General features: G+C 46.3%; 2 protein-coding genes across 9 annotated transcripts in view; one reads left to right on the top strand and one right to left on the bottom strand.

Annotated features, from left to right (window-relative positions):
• LOC125708662 (caytaxin-like) overlaps positions 1-13,218 on the bottom strand; it is a 19,413-nt gene extending 6,195 nt beyond the window's left edge. The window contains exons 1-8 of one of the 4 annotated variants that reach the window (XM_048976364.1): positions 13,109-13,218; positions 7,235-7,517; positions 5,835-5,938; positions 3,684-3,742; positions 1,021-1,260; positions 530-709; positions 342-444; positions 95-226 (exon numbers count right to left, since the gene is read on the bottom strand). In XM_048976364.1, the coding sequence (XP_048832321.1) occupies positions 95-226; positions 342-444; positions 530-709; positions 1,021-1,260; positions 3,684-3,742; positions 5,835-5,911 (791 nt within the window). In that variant the 5' untranslated portion in view covers positions 5,912-5,938; positions 7,235-7,517; positions 13,109-13,218. Of the gene's footprint in view, positions 1-94; positions 227-341; positions 445-529; positions 710-1,020; positions 1,261-3,683; positions 3,998-4,341; positions 5,813-5,834; positions 5,939-7,234; positions 7,831-13,108 lie in introns of those variants that run through there. The other 3 variants (XM_048976363.1, XM_048976365.1, XM_048976366.1) reach the window with 3 other exon arrangements.
• matk (megakaryocyte-associated tyrosine kinase) lies at positions 11,390-22,684 on the top strand. 5 transcript variants are annotated; one of them, XM_048976360.1, is made up of 13 exons: positions 11,390-11,562; positions 12,024-12,098; positions 13,164-13,274; positions 13,427-13,542; positions 15,756-15,975; positions 17,121-17,214; positions 17,296-17,361; positions 18,111-18,210; positions 18,361-18,445; positions 18,632-18,705; positions 19,101-19,296; positions 19,420-19,509; positions 20,833-22,684. In XM_048976360.1, the coding sequence occupies exons 2-13, from the start codon at positions 12,090-12,092 to the stop codon at positions 21,022-21,024; spliced, it is 1,353 nt and encodes a 450-aa protein (XP_048832317.1). In that variant the 5' UTR covers positions 11,390-11,562; positions 12,024-12,089; the 3' UTR covers positions 21,025-22,684. The 5 variants fall into 5 exon arrangements, 4 of the variants coding, with proteins under 4 accessions (XP_048832317.1, XP_048832316.1, XP_048832318.1 ...); XM_048976359.1 differs by having other exon boundaries at positions 11,391-11,562; positions 12,046-12,098; XM_048976361.1 differs by lacking the exon at positions 11,390-11,562 and adding an exon at positions 11,575-11,709 and having other exon boundaries at positions 12,046-12,098.

Raw genomic sequence — 22,684 nt, 5'->3', positions numbered from 1 at the left:
AGATGAGGTGCATCAAAGGATGAGGCGCATTAAAGAATGAGGTGCATCAAAGGATGAGGTGCATCAAAGAATGAGGTGCATTAAAGCATGGCACCTTCTGTCAATCATCTGGTAGCACTTCTTCAGCCAGCTGATCCCTGGCATCCTCCTTCGTGGTGTGGCACCGTTCATGTATATGATCATATAGTCTTCGGCCACCAGCATCTCCAGACTGCTGACCACATACCTACACGATCAGTGAAAAGTTCACAAACAGGTAAGATGATTATTTAAAGATATCCAAAAGCTGCACAGCTCTATGCAGTTAATGACTGAGGCAGGGGAATCGGCTGGTTGCATACAGGAAGAGGTTCTCCATGATGTAGTGATAGTCTGCACAGCTGCTGTCGGGGAGGTAGCAGGCCGCAAACACGATGATGGCATTCAGGCCTTCGCCATAGTAACCTGGGCGGGGAGGAGAGGACATACATGAGTTTCCCAGAGAGCCCAGTGAGGGGCCGGGGCTCGACGCTCGTCCGCTCACACTGACCGCCATGCGTGACGACACGCAGGTACGGCCGGATGACCTGCATGTCAATCCGGTGCTCCTGTTCCCCGATGATCACCGTCCTCCACAGCCGTCCGTTTCCGGCGGCCCCGTCACCATCCTCACCTTCCTGGCCACCCTGCTGCCCGGGGGGGGCCTTGGCAGATGCGACCGGCGTGTCATCTAAGCACGGGGTAACACACCCAGACATCAGGGCCCCTTTGTTATCGCTGTCAGCGTCCTTACAGTGTGCAGTTATGCAGGACAGTTGATAATTTGCATCAATCCATTTAATTACATAGCAGGAATTCCGCTGGTAACGCTGCTTAGTTTAACATTTATTTAACCCAGTGCCAACAACCTGCAATTACAGGGGCTAAAAAAAACCTAAATGTTGGAGACAATACAAGCGATTCCCGCTAACCTGCCGACTGTCGGCGCTCGAGGTCTACAGGATGAAAAACCGCGCATTCGAACCCTGGCTCAAGGCTGACCTTCCCACTCCAGATCATTGCCGCTGGTGATGAACTCCAGAGAATCAGTCTCGTCGGGCGTCTCGATGTCGTCGACGTTGATGTCCAGGTCGTCGGGCGTGTCCAGGAAGTCGTCAGAGAGCAGGGAGCCCTCGCTGTGGTCCAGCGACAGGTTCATCTCGGGGGCCACTAATGTGCGCCGCTTATGGTGCACTGGGCCCCCGCCCCCGCTGCCACCCCCGCCAGCCACATTCAGAGGAGCTGCAGCAGGGAAAGCCCACCACCCAGGTCAGATAAAGTCACTTCTCTTCTTTAATACATTAAGCTTTTCACAGGCAGCACAAGGCACACGGCTGGGGACACCCTGGATGGGATGCCAGTCCATCACAGGGCGGACAATCAAAAATACTCATACACACTGTATGGCCAACAGAATGACGTGGATTAGCCTGCGAGATGCCTGCCTAGACTGTGGGGCAGTAAGGTTCAAGGTCTCAAGCAGGTCCAAGTGTCACAGGGGGAACACGCCGAGTCCACACGCGCGGAGCGGAGGCGCCGAGTCCACACGCGCGGAGCGGAGGCGCCGAGTCCACACGCGCGGAGCGGAGGCGCCGAGTCCACACGCGCGGAGAAGAAGGCGCCAATTCCACACGCGCGGAGCAGAGGCGCCAAGTCCACACGCGCGGAGCAGAGGCGCCAATTCCACACGCGCGGAGCAGAAGGCGCCAAGTCCACACGCGCGGAGCAGAGGCGCCAAGTCCACACGCGCGGAGCAGAGGCGCCAAGTCCACACGCGCGGAGCAGAAGGCGTAAATTCCACACGCGCGGAGCAGAAGGCGTCAATTCCACACGCGCGGAGCAGAGGCGCCAATTCCACACGCGGAGAGCAGAAGGCGTCAATTCCACACGCACGGAGCGAAGGCGCCAATTCCACACGCACGGAGCGAAGGCGCCAATTCCACACGCACGGAGCGAAGGCGCCAATTCCACACGCGGAGAGCAGAAGGCGCCAATTCCACACGCGCGGAGCAGAGGCGCCAAGTCCACACGCGCGGAGCAGAGGCGCCAATTCCACACGCGGAGAGCAGAAGGCGTCAATTCCACACGCGGAGAGCAGAAGGCGTCAATTCCACACGCGCGGAGCGAAGGCGCCAATTCCACACGCGGAGAGCAGAAGGCGTCAATTCCACACGCGGAGAGCAGAAGGCGTCAATTCCACACGCGGGGAGCAGAAGGCGTCAATTCCACACGCGCGGAGCAGAAGGCGCCAATTCCACACGCGGAGAGCAGAAGGCGCCAATTCCACACACGTGGAGCAGAGGCGCCAATTCCACACGCGGAGAGCAGAGGCGCCAATTCCACACGCGCGGAGCAGAGGCGCCAATTCCACACGCGCGGAGCAGAGGCGCCAATTCCACACGCGCGGAGCAGAGGCGCCAATTCCACACGCGCGGAGCAGAGGCGCCAATTCCACACGCCGAGAGCAGAAGGCGCCAATTCCACACACGGAGAGCAGAAGGCGCCAATTCCACACGCGGAGAGCAGAAGGCGTCAATTCCACACGCGGAGAGCAGAAGGCGTCAATTCCACACGCGCGGAGCAGAGGCGTCAATTCCACACGCGCGGAGCAGAAGGCGCCAATTCCACACGCGGAGAGCAGAAGGCGCCAATTCCACACGCGGAGAGCAGAAGGCGCCAATTCCACACGCGGAGAGCAGAAGGCGCCAATTCCACACGCGGAGAGCAGAAGGCGCCAATTCCACACACGTGGAGCAGAGGCGCCAATTCCACACGCGGAGAGCAGAAGGCGCCAATTCCACACGCGGAGAGCAGAGGCGCCAATTCCACACGCGGAGAGCAGAAGGCGCCAATTCCACACGCGCAGAGGAGAGGCGCCAATTCCACACGCGGAGAGCAGAAGGCGCCAATTCCACACGCGGAGAGCAGAAGGCGCCAATTCCACACGCGGAGAGCAGAAGGCGCCAATTCCACACGCGGAGAGCAGAAGGCGCCAATTCCACACGCGGAGAGCAGAAGGCGCCAATTCCACACGCGCAGAGCAGAGGCGCCAATTCCACACGCGGAGAGCAGAAGGCGCCAATTCCACACGCGCAGAGCAGAGGCGCCAATTCCACACGCGGAGAGCAGAAGGCGCCAATTCCACACGCGGAGAGCAGAAGGCGCCAATTCCACACGCGCAGAGCAGAGGCGCCAATTCCACACGCGCGGAGTGGTTTGTATATATATACACTTGCTAAACATCTCTGGGAACTCCTTCAAGACTATTGCAAAACCATTTCAGGTGACTACCTCTTGAAGCTCATCGAGAGAATGCCAAGAGTGTGCAAAGCAGTAATCAGAGCAAAGGGTGGCTATTTTTAAGAAACTATAATATGAAACATGTTTTCAGTTATGTCAGCTTTTTTTGTTAAGTATATAACTCCACATGTGTTCATTCATAGTTTTGATGCCTTCAGTGAGAATCTACCAATAATGGTAAAGTAACATAATGGTCATGAAAATAAAGAAAACACATTGAATGAGAAGGTGTGTCCAAACTTTTGGCCTGTACTGTACATACACACACACACACACACACACACACACAAACATATACATTCTGAAAATCTGTATGGACACATGTGGGCACATCAGCACAGGTATCAGCAGTAAGTCTCACTCACAGGTTCTGTCATCCATGAGACCACAGGAAGTTTCCATGTCACCCTCCTCAGGCAGCGGCCTGTAAAACACCATGAAACGAGACAGATGACCGACAGACAGTCAGCTCGCAGGCTGATACCCACGCGGGTAAAATCCAAAACTGAAAACATTATCAAACCAGGGATAATACACTGCTCTGCATGCACAGTATCGTTTGTGATTCGTCTCTCTTTATGACTCCCACGGTTTTATTCAGAAGTGTCAGGTTTCTTGCACTGGGTATTATTGCCAATATCCCTTCCATGACGTGAAGCATTTCTGACCAGCAGAGACACTGGGAAAAAGCATAAATACCAGATTAACAGCTTGAACAAAACAAAAAAACAGCAACATAAAAGCTTATTTTACTGTGATTTAATAGGACACCATGCGTCAGCGCTGAGACTTCCTAGTACTGAATCCCAATATCAGTGTAACTGTCAACCTCAGCAATAACAAGCATGTTTGACAGAGCGGAAAGCCGGGGTCTGACAGGACCCCCACCGGCTGCTCTGATCGCACGTTAACGCCAGTGTCTCAAACCCATTATTTGTTAATAATATGCTAAATATAGCAGCCAGGCTAACGCACGGTATGACGAAGCACCATAACAGATAAATCAGAATAGTTCGCACTCACCAATACAAAATGGAGAATTAAAAGGTAATTTCAATCGCTCTGTCGCTTGTATTTCTGAGCACCGAACGTCACGTCAGACGCAGAGTGCTGCGCATTCACCGCACAAGCGAGACACACAAAGGGATCGGGCCGTGATGATGATGCATCTGCGGCTGGTCGTTTCCCAGGCCTACCCTGCCTCCATCTTAACAGGAGGATGCTCTGTTGTCTTCTGCTGACGGCGTCACATGACACAGTCTTTTACCATTTAAGGGCAAAGCCGCACCTGCTCCTCTCCCGCAGACCGCGGCGTCTCTCTCCATCTCCCACGACAGCACTCTCCGTCTCTCTCTCTCTCTCTCGCTCTCTCTCTCTCTATTCATGTCTCTTTTACTCTTCATGTTTTTTTCTCCTGACAGCTTTCCAAAGCATTAAATACACAACAGTCACCTTGCATTTACTCTGATACCGATACTAAGATTCTTCATATGTAAACACTGATCTCATTATGTTCCACAAATGGCAATGCAATTTAACCTGCAGGATACTTGTTTATTTATTTAATCCATACAGTATATTATGTAAAATACAGTTCATGTTAAATATGAGTTTATATTTATGTTTTAGCCACATGTAGGCTAAAGTTTCTCAAGTGCTTGCATTTCAATGAGTAAATTTATGTACTGTGTAATTGAAATGCTTTCTGGTCGCCCTCCTACATAAGAATGTCACAGTGCCCTGTCCCTCTGTTATAGTATTGAAATGTGGAGAAACCTTTTTAAAAGACCAAACGGCTATATTATAGTTGACTTCCCTGCCTTCCTTTGACCAGCGCTCAGTTGCAGTTGAAGGCCTTGATATTAGTAGTTTAGTTCTGGTTACATTTTGCTGTTAATTAAATCCAAGCTTATGGTTGGAGCTCACTTGCGTGTCCTCTCCATCTGCCACAACTGCCTGTAGTTCATTCTGCATGCCGATCACTGAAAATACAGCTAGAATTGCAACCAAATTACTACACTAAAGATAGGGCTGCACATATCGTGTTGTGACTACATGGCACATGCTCAATAATCACCAGGGCTTCAGATGACAGGCATAAACATTTGTTCAGACACCGGGTATATCGTGGATATCGTGATATCGGCTATATTGTGATATCGAACAACTCTGATTTGAAAATACTTTTAACTGATCACCCAGAGAAGATCCAGTAGATCCCTAAATACACGTATGAAAAGCAGCACGCCAACTGACCCCAAACAGCTGCCTGTTCACCATTCATGTGACTTCCTTCAGATCATGTAGATACTATTGATGGTTAGATCTAAGTCAGTATCTAGTACAACAGCACAACAGAGATAAACATCACAGTACAGAAATCTAAGCTGCACTGCCCTGGCTTCCTGATCGCCACCTAATTCCCACTCGGGGACAGACAGCGTTTGACTGTCCAGACAAACTGTCCCCATTGGGTGTGTCTGGTGCCCAGGTGCTGGACACATCAAACACGGTACCTGGGAAAGTCTTCGTCTTGCCACTCATCTTTCACCTCCATGTTCTCCATCCGCAGTGTGGCTTCCGTGGTGCCCATCTCTGGCAGTGTTCACAGGGACGCCGGCTAGCAGGAAACACAAAGCAGCCTCTGTCAGACCTGCCCCCCCCCGCACTGTATCCACCTCCATTGAAGGGTGTTAAGTGAATCTCTCAGGTAGTGATTTAAAAAGGATAACCTACGATATCCACCCGCCTGCAAAAGCAATCAGAATGAAAACTTCCCTGCTGGTATTTAATACTGAGACTGATGCTTTCTTCCATGAAGCCCTAACGGGCAGCAAAGACGCCACTTTCCTCCCTCCTGTGCTGAGTGGCTGATCCCTCTTGCCATTGTCTGTTAGGAATCAGACTCGTACCGGGGCGTCACAATTCACCGCCATAAAGATCCTTTCTGCTTCTGTCCCAATTCCTAGGGGACCGGCAAGACATAAAATATGCCCCCAACCCAGACCAATCTGATCAGATCCCATATTTCTTAGGGCCCCTGTGTTTAGGGCCCCATTACTTAGGGGCCCTTGGAACTGCCCCCCCCCCCCCCCCAATGCATCTCAGCGAGGGTATAACTCCATTGCAGCACTGTCAATGAAGCTGCTTCAGGCAGTTTAATGGGATACAGCAGAATGTTAGGCACTATTTCACTCCCAAACCCACAAGCAGAGCTAAAGGAAGGTCTGTTGATCTAGGCTCCCCAGGTCAGTGGTGTTTTGGTAACACATCCTTAACAGAGAGAAATGATCACGAATGACAGAGAAATTAAACAACAGGGAGTCCCAGGGAACATAAGAGGAAAACGATCAAAGTCCTATCCTTTTGTCCTGAACGACAAAAAAAGACAAATTTACAATGACGTTATCATACACGTCATTCACGCCAGTCCTGACATGTCAAATACCATTAACATCTTAAAGACACTATTAGCTCGTTCTGCTTTTCACAGGACATCTGTTGTTGTGCCTCGCAGCAGCGGGGCGATGGAACGGGCACGTCTTGGAATGCCTGCCAGTAGAGGCACCGCGCGCTGGCCAGCCTGCCGCAGAATAAATGCACAGGGCTGTATTGCATTACTGCTCTTAATCTATTACATTTATTTGACAGATACAGCATAATTTTTTAAATTAAAAATGGGCTAGTTAATCTGATTAGCAACATTTCTACTGGACATAAAATGCCACCTAACAGAGTGAGCTTTAATGACTAATAAAATGCTTTCCACGATGTAAATTATTGTGCAAATACAGATGCCAGCATCAGATTTTGGAGGAGTGATTTATATGCAGGAAAAGCGTAACAAATTGCACCGCAACACTGTACTATGAAATACAGAAACTGGGCGTGGCGGAGAATGCCAGACTGTACTCACATATGTCGGGTAAAATCCTCTGCAACGCCTCCTCTTTTCTTCTTCCTTGCTCTGTGCTGACCGACGTCTTAGGAATGGCGCCGTAAACACCTCATGTTTCAGTGGACAGCAGACGCACGCCGCGTCCTCGACTCCAGAGGCAGCCCGGAGCAGCAGGTGTGTGATAAGAAAAGGCAGATCCTTGCTTCCCAGGGCAGACGAGACAAAAGCGCAGGGTGGCAGGGCGTGCGAGAGCCGCAGAGCCCTATTCGGCGGCAGCGCTGCTGACGGTGCTCAAAACACACTGTAAACACATAGTATTCCACCAATCACAATGATTGCTTTGCTCACCCTACCTAGGCGGCATCATTTCTGCTTAGCCTTCCCTTTATGTACACTAATATGCTCTCCATTTTACCCTTAATCCTGTATAATACACCATTGTTTGGGATGTGCTCCTCAGCCTCTCTTTTCCTAAAATAGCATAAAAGCCACGAGAGTTCCAAGGTTCATGCTTGTTCACCCTGAGATCACGCCCTGGTATTCCCTCCTAGCAACAGCATCTGCAACTGCCCGAACTCTGTCTGCTTCCCTGTCTGACTTCAGCTAACCCCTCTGAGCTGCACGAACACGTGCACAAACCCTTCTCCTCCCACTTTTACGTTTCCCACCCACGCCCCCTGGCTGCAGGGGCTCTGTACCGCGCCAGCTACCCCTGGGTGCTGAACCATGAGAGCATCTGATGCGTAACCGCATCCTTCCGATCTGCCCTGCATTTCGGACGCCACGACGGCTGTGCTTTACCTTTCAGATAAAAAGATTTTCAAAGTTTTGTATATCATTTCTTTGATTCTAAGGGTTTGATTTTTCTTTTTAGACAGACATATAATCGTGTGTGTGTGTGTGGGGGGGGGGGGGGTCATCTAATACAAAATTATGCGGTGTTTATTTAATTTCCCTCATCTGCTGAACCCCACACGTGTGATGGGGGTAATTAAACATTTGAACGAAGATGGTTCGCCCATGTCGGCAGTCCCCTGTATTAAGATTTAGTGTCTGGTTTCATTAGAGATACGTGCCCGAGCAGCGCGTCCGCACCACCCACCTGCCCCCTTATTCACAGCTGCCGTATAAAGCTTCACTTTTGGTTTTTCTTCTCCCTGTAAACGGTCCCGGATCCTGATGTCCGAACTGCCCTACGTGTGCAGCCAGTATCTGTGTGCTTCCCCGCGATGTTTTGTCAAATACGTCTCCTCTCCCGTCCTCAAGCAGTGCTATTATTCCTACCCCCCCCCCCCCCATTCCTGTATTACGTGGATCTGTTCACCGTTCCGCCCAGAGCAAGTTTTACGCAGCACAATTTCAATACCAATAATGTCGAGGGCCTAATAATAATGCATTATTGTAATTATACTTATACTAAGTTTCCTACCTTCGTGCACCAATAAAGGCTGCTGACTGACAACATAAGAACTGGCGACAAGAACCTTTTGACTTCACCACAAGGTGGCGTTTGGAGACCGTAAGACACAATCTCATCGTTACAGGATTCGCTGACAAGTTGGCCCAACAAACATCGGGTGCGAAGCAAACTGTTAATGGCGTTAAACAGCCTTTCGTGTTTATTTGTAATTCATTTCATTTGTGGCTTAAATGTATTGCTGTCCGTTCAACGGTGTGTCCAAACTTACACTATATTGGCCCAAGATTAAATAGCTTTTAAGTCACCACAGCAATAAGCTGATGTTGGGTGAAAAAGATTTATTTATTCATGTTTTCATATGCAGTTAGTGTAAGTCAGTCATTCGGTAAACGTAGAGCTAGGGTTTTGAGAAAGCAGAAGTTGAAGCTATGAAAAGGAGAAAATGTGATGATTACTGCTGGCACAGGGAGATGATCTCAGCTCTGGGAAGTCAGCAAGAAGGACTTCAGTCTATGGCCAGGCTGACAGGGCGTGCACACACACACACACACACACACACGCACATACACACACATGCACGCACACACACACACACACACACATACACACACACGCACTCACACACACGCACACACACACACACAGAAACGCACACTTTATTTACTCCTTTAAACCAGTATTAATGAACTTATGACTAATAGTTAATTACCTATCAATTGTTATTCTGGTGCTTAATCAATAGCTTTTTTCTTGCCGACTTGAAAATGTACCACTTTATACACTTCAGTATTTTATGTCAGCACTTTAGAGAGCTTATCCTGCTCTACAAGGTACCCTACAACCTGGACTGGCTGTATGCTAAGTGTCACTGCTAACAAAGGCTCAGGAGATGGAGATGCAGGGAAAGTCCCCTTTAGGAGAAAACATAGGAAAACATTTAGTAGAGTATGGCGCTAAGTTCTTTTAGGTTTCGGTACAAATGGTACTTGTTTTATGGTTGCGAAATGTAGCTTAGCGTAATCATTTCAACACATGATGGTTGAAAAAAGCCAGTGTGTGTCTTGTGTAACATCTTCCAGATTTGTTCAGAACTGTGACATAAATTAGCCAGTTCGCCGTTCCTGGTTTTAATTAAAAATGCCTCAAGCCGTTCCATTTGTTTGTTGTCACTAACTAGTTTCTTTCACTGTAGGTTATCCTTCTCTTCGACTTCTCCTCGTTTAATGGCTAAGTTCCGTTCCCACGACTGGGTCATTCGGGGAAATGGTCACTTACTGAAAATCAGCGTAGCCTATAGGCGTCACCGTGACCGTGCTTACGACTTTAGCCGACGTACTGCTTTCCATGCTTAGTTTATTTTATCCTTCATGAAGTGGCAATTTTTAGCAAGACGTGTGTCTGTTCTACTTTAAAGATCTCTCTCATTTTTGTGGGTAGATGTCAGGCATATGAAATTTGGTTGTAAAAGCACACATTGGTCAGAAAATGATCGTAATTGAGGGAGCCGGTGAACAAGGAAGGGCAGGCCTGCACATCATTCTCATTTCCATTATTCATTCATTTTGGTTTATTATTGTATTGTTTACAAGAATGTGACTGTGTAACGGAAGAATGAAGATTACTGGTTTGTTCTTCTTCTTATTGCTTATACATTACTGGGGAGTCTGGAACGTTTCCCAGTAGAAACGGCTCACAAGGCGGCAGGCCCACTGGGCAGAATAGCAGCTCTATTACAGGGCAGAGAGTGGCAGACAATCACACAGACAGCATTATTCCTAAACCACATTAACAATGGATCCGCAAGTCAACATGGACAGAAAATGCTAAATCCAAACTCTGTTGAGGAATATGTAAATTATTTTTTCGCAGTCGACATAGCAATCCAAATTTCTGCTTAGACCCAGTAAGGGAGATCCCTGCGCTCTGGCGTGAATATACACAGATACGTTCATGTAGCCTGCGTGTGATCTGGGTGTTGTGGCTGCTGCAGCATGCTGGTATCTGCGATGCTGCGGGATGTTTTACCCCGAAGTGCCGGAAGCCATCTCATACAAGTTTTAAGAGATAATTTCAGCCACAATAAATGTCAGTATCGCATAACAGGCAGAAAGCGCGCGCTGCCCTCCTTTCTATTCATGCTTCCGCAGAAGCCTTTCAGCTGTCTGAAACAGGGCACCTGTGTATGATTTTGTAGGTCATGCTGGGAAAACAAGCTCAGACAATTTAATTCAAATGGTAACACGATTTGAGGGATACAAATAATCAAGCAGCACACTCATAGTTTAGTAATCAACTAGAAACCAGTGTTTTTTAATTTGCTTTTTCTTAAGAAAGGTCCGTCATTGTTGCGTTAATGTAATGACACAACTTACGCCCTGGAAAGAGCAAAAAAGGAAGAAAGCATTTTGAATCACCATTAGAAAGAAGTATATCGTACATCAGTGTTAAATAGGTTTCAATAATCCCATTTGCTTGATCTTCTGGACTTATTTGTTCAATCAGTTTTAAACACAATGTAACCCGTACATTTGAAAAATAATTATTTTAAAAAATACGTGAAGAAATATAGCACCAGCTAGAGGAAATTATCTCCAGGTTATACACGTTTAAAAGAATAATACACAGTTTAAAAATGATTGAACTATGAGTTTTAACCGCATATGTATTGCACTACTGGTTTGGAACAAAACCAAGAAGAATGAGTTAAAAATAAAGCAAAAAAAAATACGTGACAGCAGCTGCTTTGACGTTACTTAAGGAAGTGGAGACACACACACACGGTCATTTGATCTCGGTCGGCCGCTGACGGGGGGGACTGAGAGCCGCAAGATCGCAGTCGCAGCGCAGCAAGCGGGTGTCTGCAGCGCCGCGCAACAGACCAGCTGGCGGCGTCGGACTTCCGTACCGGAGGCAGGAGCGCGACGTGGTACGTGAGCCGCTGAAGAGCCGAGCTGCGCTTCCAGCTTAAGCTGAGCTGCATTCATGTAGATTCGCAGCTTCTCTTTCGCCTGCATATACTCTGCATGTTACGGTTCTGAGAGGCTGCAGCTCCATGCTGCTCCTCAATGATAAAGTGCGTAAAGTGCAGTTATTTTAGTCTGTGTATAGCTTCTGTTGTGTCTCATATTAATCTTCTCTCACAAGTCGAACAGTGCTTTCGCTCTACACTTCTAATACGTATTTGTAAAACGATTCTTTTCTATATGCAGTTTCCAGCATCTGTAAAGTATCACTGAAAGATGTCTCACGACATACAAAATGAATTCTGTTAATATATAGATTTATTTTAATGGATGATGGGAAAGTTTGTAAAGTGGTCCATCGTTTTAACAACTTTTTTGTAATTTAATATCATTGGAATTACATCAACTTTTACGTCTTTGTCAGTCTGCTTTCTGTTTTCATTTAGATTCTCAGTTCAGCCCACATGAAAAACTCAACACCCCCCTAAAGATGGCAACAGTAAGTTTACCTTCCAGATTATCTGTTAATATTCTCAGAGGCACGCGAAACGGCACGCCACACTGGGCATATGGTTTTTTTGTAAAAAAAAAAAAAAAAAAAAAAATGGCTGCATAAAAAATACAAAATGTATGTTGCAGCGATTGAAAAATGTGATGTTGTTTTAAATCAAGACGTGATCAAGGAACGTGGACGTTTTCACACAGACTTTGGCTCTTTTGCTAATAAAGGGCAGGTGCAGACTGTGTCCTAGGACCCCCAAAACCGAAGTTTGCCCACTATATGTGACCAGAACAGCCAATTACATTGTGTTTTATTCAAATTTCAGCACATTGTTCAAAACAGCGGTTCTCAAACTTTTACGATGCCAGCTCAGTCGGGACCCTGTATGAAGCACGGGGTTAAATTAGCACTATGTCTATCGCACAAATCTGAATGGATGTGCCAGTGAATTTTAAAGTAAGCACCTGTGATTTAGCTTCTTGGTTTGGTTGAATGTTCACTCGTTCTGTGGCAAACAGTTGCAGACTCATGACCCGTTGAAAGGCCTGTAGATTAACTGTAGGACTGGGGCTGAAAAATCTGATTCTGTATCAACAAAGCAGCTTGCTGGTTTTAAAATGCTTACATTTCCAACTGTGCCTTTCAGAACTTGCCGAGACCCAAATTTGGGTCACGATCCATGGGTTGAGAATCGCTGGTCTAGAACATTGTACCACCAGGCCATCACAAGTTTTCAGCCAGTTTTCGGCTTTCTGAAGTATTTGGACATTTTGCTAGGACCTGGCAACTCTGATTACAGTCACTGTGAGATGTGCCATGCAGCCTGTTTATCAGCTTTAGGGAGACCCCCACGTGTGCTGCTAGTAAAGGTCATGCACTGCCATGCCAGTTTATACACAACTTCAACTCAATTTTTAAATAGGATTTTTTAAAAATTGGACGATTTCTTTTTCTGGCCGCTATCGGCCTCAGTTCAATTTAACATTTTGTTCCCTAGAAGCACTGACCTTTGTAGCCGATCACTGTTGATGTTGTCTTTCATCTTCTGCATTTCTCCTTAAGAGTTGGGCGCCGGGCACACAGTGTGTTGCCAAAAGCGACCACAATAAGACCAAAGGCGGTGAGCTGGCCTACCGGAAAGGCGACATTTTAACCATCGTCGACAGAGGAGTGGTACGGTCACATAACGCGTGACTTACTTGGTTTTATCCTGGATTCATATTAAGTTCTATAGCCATGTGTGTGCGCTTGTTATTTATTGATGTATTTATTTATTTGTTTGCTTACTGTGGCTGCGCACTGACAGGATCCTGCTTTGTTGTCAGGCGAAAGGTACGTACAAGGCGCAGCACAATAAGACGGGGGCGCAGGGTCTCATCTCGGCCAGCAACGTCCGCGAGCGCGAGGCCATCCGCGTGGATCCCAGCCTCAGCCTCATGCCGTAAGTTTGTTGGGGACTGCCGGTGTCCGCGCGCCGTGTCCACTCGCCCCCCACTCTGTCTCCCAGGCCAGCCTCATGTGTCGCAGTAGTCATTATGTTAAAAGAGGATACACATCAATTTATAGATTACCAGATCCATTCATTCAGTTATAGCCTAATACGTTTCCATGCACGGTTAGTTAAAAAAAATTCTAGATATTTCTACTTATTTCAGCCTTACAACTTAAAATGCATAAAATCGACCCGTCATTGCATTTCAGGGGTTTACTTTTTTAGAATTTTGTTTGTGATAGCTGAGATTTTTTTCGATTCAGCTTTAAAATGAAAACTGCACTGTGGTTGTTTACTATGCGTCTGCAATACCGGAAGGAACACCTACCCCCGAGGAAATGGCAGCAATACTTTCGACCTGCCTGAAGGCATGTTAAATTTCGCCTTGTTCCTGTGCATGGACATTTTTATCATTATGAAGTTCTTAAACGACCAGATTTGTTTCAGAATATATTTTGACATTTAATATAAATTAACATTTAATTTACTTGGAGTGACACGTTGAGTGAAGCCTCTAGGTTTGAGGGTATGAATCTCACCTCCATCGTGTGTGTGTGTGTGTGTGTGTGTGTGTGTGTGTGTGTGTGTGTGTGTGTGTGTGTGGTTTATAATACATTGTGGGGACAAATTTTCAGGTCTCCAGAAAGATCTGTGAAAAAACTAAAAATGCCAAAAGATTTTGTTGGTTACTCGTGGTTAAGGTTAGGGCTGGGTAGGGGTTAAGGTTGTCAAGTTGGGATTAGAGTTTCCCCCATAGAAATGAATGGAGAGTCAATGATTGGCTGGTATTCAATCCGGGTGTGCCCTGTGATTGGTTGGTATTCTATCTGGGTGTGCCCTGTGATTGGCTGGTACCCCATTCAGGTGTACCCTTATTTGGCTGGTACCCTATCCAGGTGTGTCATATGATTGGCTGGTATTTTATCCGGGTGTCCCTGTGATTGGCTGGTACCCTATCCAGATGTGTCCTGTGATTGGCTGGTACCCCATTCAGGTGTGCCCTGTCTTGCCTGGGTTCGGCTCCCAGGCCCCCCTGTGACCCTGACCAATGAAAATGGTTAGAATGTGGATGTAACTTTATTTGTTGACACTTCTGCAAAGTGACTTTCATAGAATAAATGCATGACATTGTATACATGCATTCAGTGATCAGTATGTGTAATAGCTCTTGTGCAGCATTGCTTCTTATGTAACTTTTCTGAGAGCTGCTCTGTCTGTAGGATAGAAGACAAACATTTGTTAAATGCACAAAAGGAGAAGTGGTGAGTTACTGGTAAGTCACTGGCATTAACCTAACAGGTCGTCAAGAAAGTTGTCCTCTTAGGTGTGGTTTACATTCCACACTTGCATCGTGTGCTTATGTGTGCTGTTGCAGCAAAGGGGATTCTGCTGCTCACATTTGAACCCGCGGTTTGCGTCAATCTGGAGGATTGAAGATCATGTCCACCAGGGGGCAGTGCGAGAAAACCACCTTAGTCAGCTCCTTGATTTCCGGTCTTTCTTGTTTGTGAGGCAATGGCATGAAATGTTTTACACTTGCTGCCTCATTAGCGAGATGCTAATTTTATAATACTGTTATTAAGCAGTACTGCAATGTGAACTCCCATGAAATTTTGAAGACATTGTTCTTGCTTCTGAAAATATTCCATTTTTAATATCCTCTGGCCACTCATTCTTAAAAACATAGGTGCCACTTTAATGCCAGCTGTACTGTTTATAAACAGTCCCCTTACGAAAGAAGACTCGCGCACCGTTAATTCCATGCATAGCTGCCCAAACGATGCATGAAATGAAGACCGGAAACAGATGGCAGCCATAGTGCGTTCAAGGATGCGCTGCAAATATCGAGCAGAAACGAGCTCTTATACAGAATTATGAAGCTTTTTGTGGTGGAATTGCAGTGTGAATCTTCAGTTTCGTATCTTCATACCATTCATATATCCTGCTGTATCCTGCAGTGGCTGTGATGGCCAGACTGATCATCACATCATATAAACCCTGAATTTATAATGTAAAAGCTGGAATCAAAATCTCATAGAAACACAAAAGTTTTTTTCAGATCTTTTTTGAACAATAGGCAGCTTTGTGTTTTTTCATTATAATAGGAAAACAATAGGACTGCAGAGACATCTTTGTAAGGTGACACTCGGTCTCTCCCATAGCTGGTTCCATGGAAAGATATCAGGCCTGGAAGCCGTGGACAAGCTGCAGCCGATGGAGGATGGGCTGTTCCTCGTTCGGGAATCAATCCGACACCCTGGGGACTATGTGCTATGCGTCAGCTTGGGACGTGAGGTCATCCATTACCGGGTCATATATCAGGACAAGAAGCTGACCATTGACAACTTTGAGTTTTTCTACAACCTAATAGATATGATTGAGGTAAGACCACAAACAGGTTAAGTCACTGTTTTCTGCGGTGGAGCTGATACGTACATATTCTGAAATAGCGCTACATCTTCATTGGTGAATTCCTCCTGCTTGCCTTTTAGAAGTATTATAGCACTGTAGCAGAGTTCTGGAACTTAACTGAAGTGCAGTGACGGGCCCCACAGAGCTTATCAGTCTGTGACTTTTCATAACCCAAACCGGGGGGGGGGGGGGGGGGGTTCCATTCGCATGTGTCAGGATCACATGTGCAACCCTCCCTATCTGACACACCAGAGGCTGCTGTGGGTCCTGACTCACTTCCTTAAGAAATGTATGTGATAGTTAGTGCCCAGGACAGGATGCCTCCCCCTCCCTCTCACCCCTCCCCCTGAGGTTGCCGGTGCTCTGGGCACTATATTCATAACGGTGTGTTCTGGAAGCAATTCTGATTCAAGGAAAAGTTCAGCAATGCTGTCTTTTTCTCTCTCATTGAAACAATAGAAACAAAAATGTTCTCTTAAGATAGCATATATCAAGTTTACTGAGAAGTACCATAATGGGTAGCTTGGCTTATAAAAATGCTAAAGGATGCAAAGGCTTTCCAGGGAACGGGCATCGTGTGGCCCTGGTCTGGGAAGAGAGGGCGGCTGCCACCGGGCCTCGGGGGACATGGCTAACAGCGATTGTGCTGTGTGTGATGGTCATATTAATAATGACTCAGGTCAGATCATATCCAGAGTTTCGTAACTTACAAGAAAATTTGCTCATATGTTTTTCGGAAATGGAAAAAAGAACTTATCTGCATGAGGTCTATAAGCAGGAATAAACCTTCTGGGCTGTGCGATAGGCTCCTCTCGGCAGATTGTGCTGGCAAAACATCATAAGACAAAGGCGCATTTCAGGGGTGTGCCCTGAAAGTTTTTCGGTTTACATGCCTGGTTTGTATGATGCACAATGAACAACCTCCACCAGCTTAAGGTGACATCTCTGTGCATTCGGGCAGGGATGTAGCCTTTGGGGGAATCTTCCTTTCTGTATTGTGGGTTGTTTCTGCTTAGACAGTAAGAGTTTCAGTTCCAAGGCCCGTTTTAATCACACAATCAGCACATACTTAGCACAATGTTCCGTTTTTCGTTTTTCCATCTCGACTTTCGTAGTTCTATTCCAAGAACCAGGGGGCCATCGCTACCATCCTGCAGAAGCCCAGACCAAAAGAGGGCACTAAGTCGGCAGAACAGGAGCTCTCCAAAGGTGAGGGTGGGGTGTGGGTATTAACCTCGCCAGTCTCACCCCCGCACTCCCGCCTCTGTTTGACCTCTCTCTCTGATTCAGCTGGTTGGCTGCTGGACATCGAGAAGCTGTCCCTTGGGCAGGGCATAGGAGAAGGGGAGTTTGGGGGTGAGTCTCCCCAAAGTGAGGTGGCTTTTAATAATGTTAACCAAATACCAGCTGTTTCCTTTAAACTGTTCTATGAACTGTAGTGAAATTTTTAAGGGACACTATTTAATAATCAAATTTTTGCACATTATGTGAAGTTGTTTGCTTCATAACCTGCAAGCTGCCAAGGCTGAAATAAAAATTTAAGACTCTTTTATTCCGATTCTCGTCCACAGACTATAGTTCACCTATCAGCATTTTACTTCAGCATTAGTTTAAATACACGAACTCGTGGCCATAGGTGGAAATTAGCGGGAGAACATTTCAAGCTGGATTTAAGGAAGCACTTCTTTACGCAGCGTGTAGTCAGAGTATGGAATAGCCTTCCTGATAATGTAGTGCAAGCTGAATCCTTGGGTTCCTTTAAATCAGAGCTAGATAAGATTTTAACGACTCTGAGCTATTAGTTTAGTTCTCCCCAAGCGAGCTTGATGGGCCGAATGGCCTCCTCTCGTTTGTATAGTTCTTATGTTCTTATGTTCTTATCGTCAAGAGACCAGAACAGTTACTTTCGTTTGTTAGTGCCAGGAAGAGCAATATTGTTGCATATTGTTTGCAGTTAGTGTCTTGCAGTCAAACCCCACAGTAGTCTTTATTAAGTCATTAAAGCCTGTTATTTAATTACTGCAGTTTCCTTTGGTAAGTAATTTTTGTAACACTACCCCGATTAGAGTAGCTCGGACTCTCCTTCTTGTTCTGTCTCCCCCTAGTGGTGTATGAGGGAAATTACATGGGCCAAAAGGTGGCGGTGAAGAACATCAAGTGTGACGTCACAACTCAGGCTTTCTTGCAGGAGACTGCAGTCATGACGTCAGTATCTCATCCGTCTCATAATCTCAGCACAAACCATTTTCCGTCATTAACCCATAAGAAGGTGCATGTCTTTGTGCCTTCCTTTCGACGCACGCACACCCTCGTTGTCCTCTCCTTCTTCATTATTATTATATTCATTCCCCCCAGGAAACTCCAGCACAAGAACTTGGTACGGCTGCTGGGGGTGATCTTACACAATGGGCTTTACATCGTCACGGAGTTCATGGCCAAGGTACAGCTGTGAGAATGACCAGCCCGGCTTTCCGAGCCCTTAGAGCACGAAAAATAATCATGTTGCATGGATCTGTTTCCTCCACTTGTTTCAGTCGTTGTTTAGCGTGAATTAAATCTGCAAATTAATTTGTGCCACAGGCATTTCAGGTCCGTCTTTTTTGTGTCTCTTATGCCTGTATTTTAGGGAAACCTGGTAAACTTCCTTCGCACCCGAGGCCGAGCCGTCCTCAGCTGCTGGCAGCTTGTTCGCTTCGCTCTGTAAGGACCTGCATGCTGCCGGCCCTTTTCCGTCCCACCGAACACACTCACTGCTGCCAGATGTGATAAGCCTGAAATTCATTCAGTTCGACTTTCGTAAGAATTCGTCTGGGCAGGTTAACTGCTGGCCTTCAGTTATATGTCAATGGAAAAACGAGTCACTGACGGAATCTTTTGTGAACGAACCACAGACACGTTTGTGGGGTTTGAGCCAAAGTGATGCTGTGAAGCGTTCACTTCGTAAACAGCAAACGTTTGGCTGGGCCTAGAACATGCTTTAGTTCACATACTCGCTGAAGTTTTACTTATATACAGAAGGAAACAGGGAGGACGGTTAGACTGTCGGGGGTTTGGAGGTCTGTGGCAGCAATCTCTTGGACGTTTTGCACCTCCAGGGATGTGTGTGAGGGCATGGAGTACTTAGAGTCCAAGAAACTGGTCCACAGAGACCTGGCCGCTCGCAACATCCTTGTGTCTAGCGACAGCATGGCGAAGATCAGTGACTTCGGCCTGGCCAAGGTGGACCCCAAAAGTGTGGACGACGCAAAGCTGCCCGTCAAATGGACTGCACCCGAGGCTCTGAAGAAGGAGGTGAAGAGCGGAACATGCAGCCAGATTTCACCGTGTGGTTGGGGTGTCATGCTGGAAATTTGACGGTGGTTGAAGTGATGCTGCTGTTTTTGTGCTGAAAGAGGTTTCCGTCGTTTGGGCCAGGGGGTGTTCTCCACACGATCGGACGTGTGGAGCTTCGGGGTCCTCCTCTGGGAGATCTTCTCCTATGGCCGACAGCCCTACCCTAAGATGGTGAGTCCTCACAGCCGACTGAACCTTCCCATATATACATACCAGCTTCCCTGCTTCATCTTCATCGTCATCATCCACCGCGACTGTGCGCTGAATGGCTCTTTTTCGCTGCCACCAGCTAGAGAGTGAATGGCTACCATTGGTTCACATGTAGCGATATATAACCTCTTTCTCCAAATGATGACATGATAACATTGGTAAGATCTGATCTGTCCCTCCTACCCCATAAACCAAAATGACACTTGTATTTTATTTACATTTTATATTGTATTTATACAACTTGTGACATGTTTATAATTCATTATTAAATCTGGCCAGCAGACCGATCTTTTATTTTCCATAAAATAAAATAGTTTGTAACGTTATTCTGCTAATAAGCGCTGGTAGGTTCTACCACCGGCCCTGGAAGAGCCTGCAAGGAACGACAGCTTCTGCCGTGTGAAAGCCCTCCTTGAGTGGCCAGTCGACGTGCTGCTTTTTCCATTACTAGGGGATTTCTCTAGCAGGCTGGCAAAGAGTAAGACAAGTAAATGTCCGTGGGCGAGTGACCCACTCTCTCTACCGCACCCTGTGAGCCAAGAGAATGCATTTTAAGTAATGCACAGTGCGTTCAACAGACCTGCACCGAGAGACTTCAACCACAAGAGGGCGTTCCCAGTCAGGTGTCTAAATCCTCTCCAGCGTAGATCCCAATATACTCAAAGGTCATTGATATTAATTTAATTCTCCAGACATTATTGCTCTTTAATGTTTTTAAATATGGTCAAATTTATTTGGAATACATTAGTGCTGCTTGTTAGTAAATTTCAACATGCCGATGCTGCCAGATAATGATTAATCTTGCCATATTTCACTCAGCAGTTCCTCTCCAGCTAACAGAACACAGGATCATTCTAATCTAACTGTCATGTTACATCCCCTCCCCTATGTTATGTGCATCAGTCACGGGTGCAGTTTAGGGGAAATAAATAAGCAGGTTGGTCATCTTGACATGGATAAACAAGGATTAGACCTGGTCTTGTTTCTATGGAAACGGCTTCTTAGATGTGGTGATGGGATGACGTGTGGGGAGGAGCTGTAGTGCGGCGGGACCCTGGATTATCTTCCTTAAGGCTCCACGTGACACAGACTGTCACTCTTCTGCACATATTCAGACCTTCAGCCTTACATGGCCCTGAGAACAATGGACAGGATATCAATGCAACTTACCTTTAGCCTGTTTGCAATGCGCTTTTTTATCCTGAACGCCGACATGCAAAGCTGACTTGTTTCTCCCCTCTGCAGAGTGTATTAAGCTAAGGTTCTGTCTCCTCCTCTACACAGTCCCTGATGGAGGTGAAGGAGAAGGTGGAGCAGGGCTATCGCATGGAGACGCCGGAAGGCTGTCCCGCTGGGGTCTACACCCTCATGAGGTCCTGCTGGGAAATGGATCCCGGCAAGAGGCCGTCCTTCCGGAAACTTCGGGAGAAGCTCGATAAGGAACTGCGCAGCTGCAGGTCGGTCACGGGATCGTAAGGCACGGCGGCGGCTTTGGAGCAAACCGCTGTTCCCGGTTCGAGGATCGACGCAGACAGAGCACGGCCGTTACAGCCGCAGGCTCGCGTTCAAGCAGGAATACCTCTCCGTTCCGAACCCAAATCACAACATATGAGCAATAAGTGACACTTTATTGGCCCTAGTTGGTCTTTGGTCACACGTGGGAGGACCAAGCGAATGAAAGCGGAAGCTATAATGGTGCATTTCACATTTCTTTATTCTTTCGCTTCACTGAATGTATCTGTGACGCTTTTCTCTTCTTCCCAATTTCACTGCACAATAGTTGCTACTGGCAGACCGAACATTAACATTTTGTCTCGTAAAAATAACGTATTTCTCATTCTGGAGGTATAAATGAAATGCTGGTTAAATGCTGTATTGACAGTATTCAGACATGCAGTCTGTATGCATTTTATGTGCTTTTTTAATAATTCGCCAGCATATATTTTCATGCTGACATGCTGCGTGTTTCTTCACATCTGTCTGTCTGAGCCTCCAAGTGCTGCAGCTTCCAGCCTGGTCCTGGTAGCTGCTGTAGCTGATGTGTGGTGGATGTAGCTGAAGGGTGACATAATGCATGGTGACGGCTGCACACTGAGCTACGGCCTGCGATTACGCTGCAGCACCGATTACGCCACTGTAGCACCGTATAAATGAAGACTGAAATTTTAGGTCTATCATTAAAAAATAATGATCTACATATTTGTAAAGACTAAATATTTATTGCAAAATGAACACATGACGTTAACTTACTTCTGCATTACGTTTAGCTATATCAGCACCTGTCTATTAATCTGATTTTTTAAGAGCAACCTCTTCAATACTGAGCTCTTCCTGCATCTTTCACTGCTGAGGGTCTCCCTAACCTAGCTGAAGACCAGGGTCTCATCCCCAAATGCTCAGTCAGAATGTTTTATCTGTGTATTTTAACATGAACCAGAACATAAAGATTCTCCTTTTAGAACATTCATGAAGTTTCTGTTTTTCTCACAATCCTCTCCATCCGACTTTCTCCTGTCTTATCATCCGGACAGCAGTCAACATGTTTTAGCTTGTCTTTTTCTCCTTATTCAGGTTATAAATGTATTGTTTTATGCTTATTTTTTAGGTATTTCCCTTAGAATATTTTGATATAGACATCAGTCAATTGTGATACACATATACACAGATGCAAATAGAATACGTTTCAAATTGACTCCTCAAATACACAGACCTGCAACTTGTTTGTAATATATATTAATATTATATACACCGACAACACAGTTCTTATGTTACTGACACACTGACATACAATTTTCATATATATATATATATATATATATATTTGCAGAACAGCTTATTGATTAAAGTAGGAAACTATCTGCCACCCTCTCAACTATAGAAGTGCATTGGTGGTGTGACGGGCGCCTCTTGTGGTGCAGCGTTTTACTATTGGGTCCATTTTCAAATGATAACTTTAAAGGGTCAGGAAATCATGGAATATTAGTTTTCTTTTTTTTACCCTTTAGCCATAAATTTTGCCATTAAGTGCCAGTGAGGTTTCTATGGAAATGTGTTACTTCGAATAAAAGTTTTATGAACTATTCAATTGAGTTGCTGACAAGTGAAGAATTTAGTCAATTAAATTATGTATTTTTTA

This window comes from Brienomyrus brachyistius, chromosome 15 (genome assembly GCF_023856365.1).
Source record: "Brienomyrus brachyistius isolate T26 chromosome 15, BBRACH_0.4, whole genome shotgun sequence".
In the NCBI taxonomy this organism is placed as follows: Eukaryota; Metazoa; Chordata; class Actinopteri; order Osteoglossiformes; family Mormyridae; genus Brienomyrus; species Brienomyrus brachyistius.
The sequence above is the reverse complement of the archived record's forward strand: the minus strand, read 5'-3'. Positions and strand labels throughout refer to the sequence as shown.

Coding starts and splice junctions, on each gene's coding strand:
- matk (XM_048976360.1), top strand. Junction 13,543..15,755: donor CCCAGCCTCAGCCTCATGCC/GTAAGTTTGTTG, acceptor TCTCTCCCATAG/CTGGTTCCATGGAAAGATAT. Junction 18,211..18,360: donor CAGGAGACTGCAGTCATGAC/GTCAGTATCTCA, acceptor CATTCCCCCCAG/GAAACTCCAGCACAAGAACT.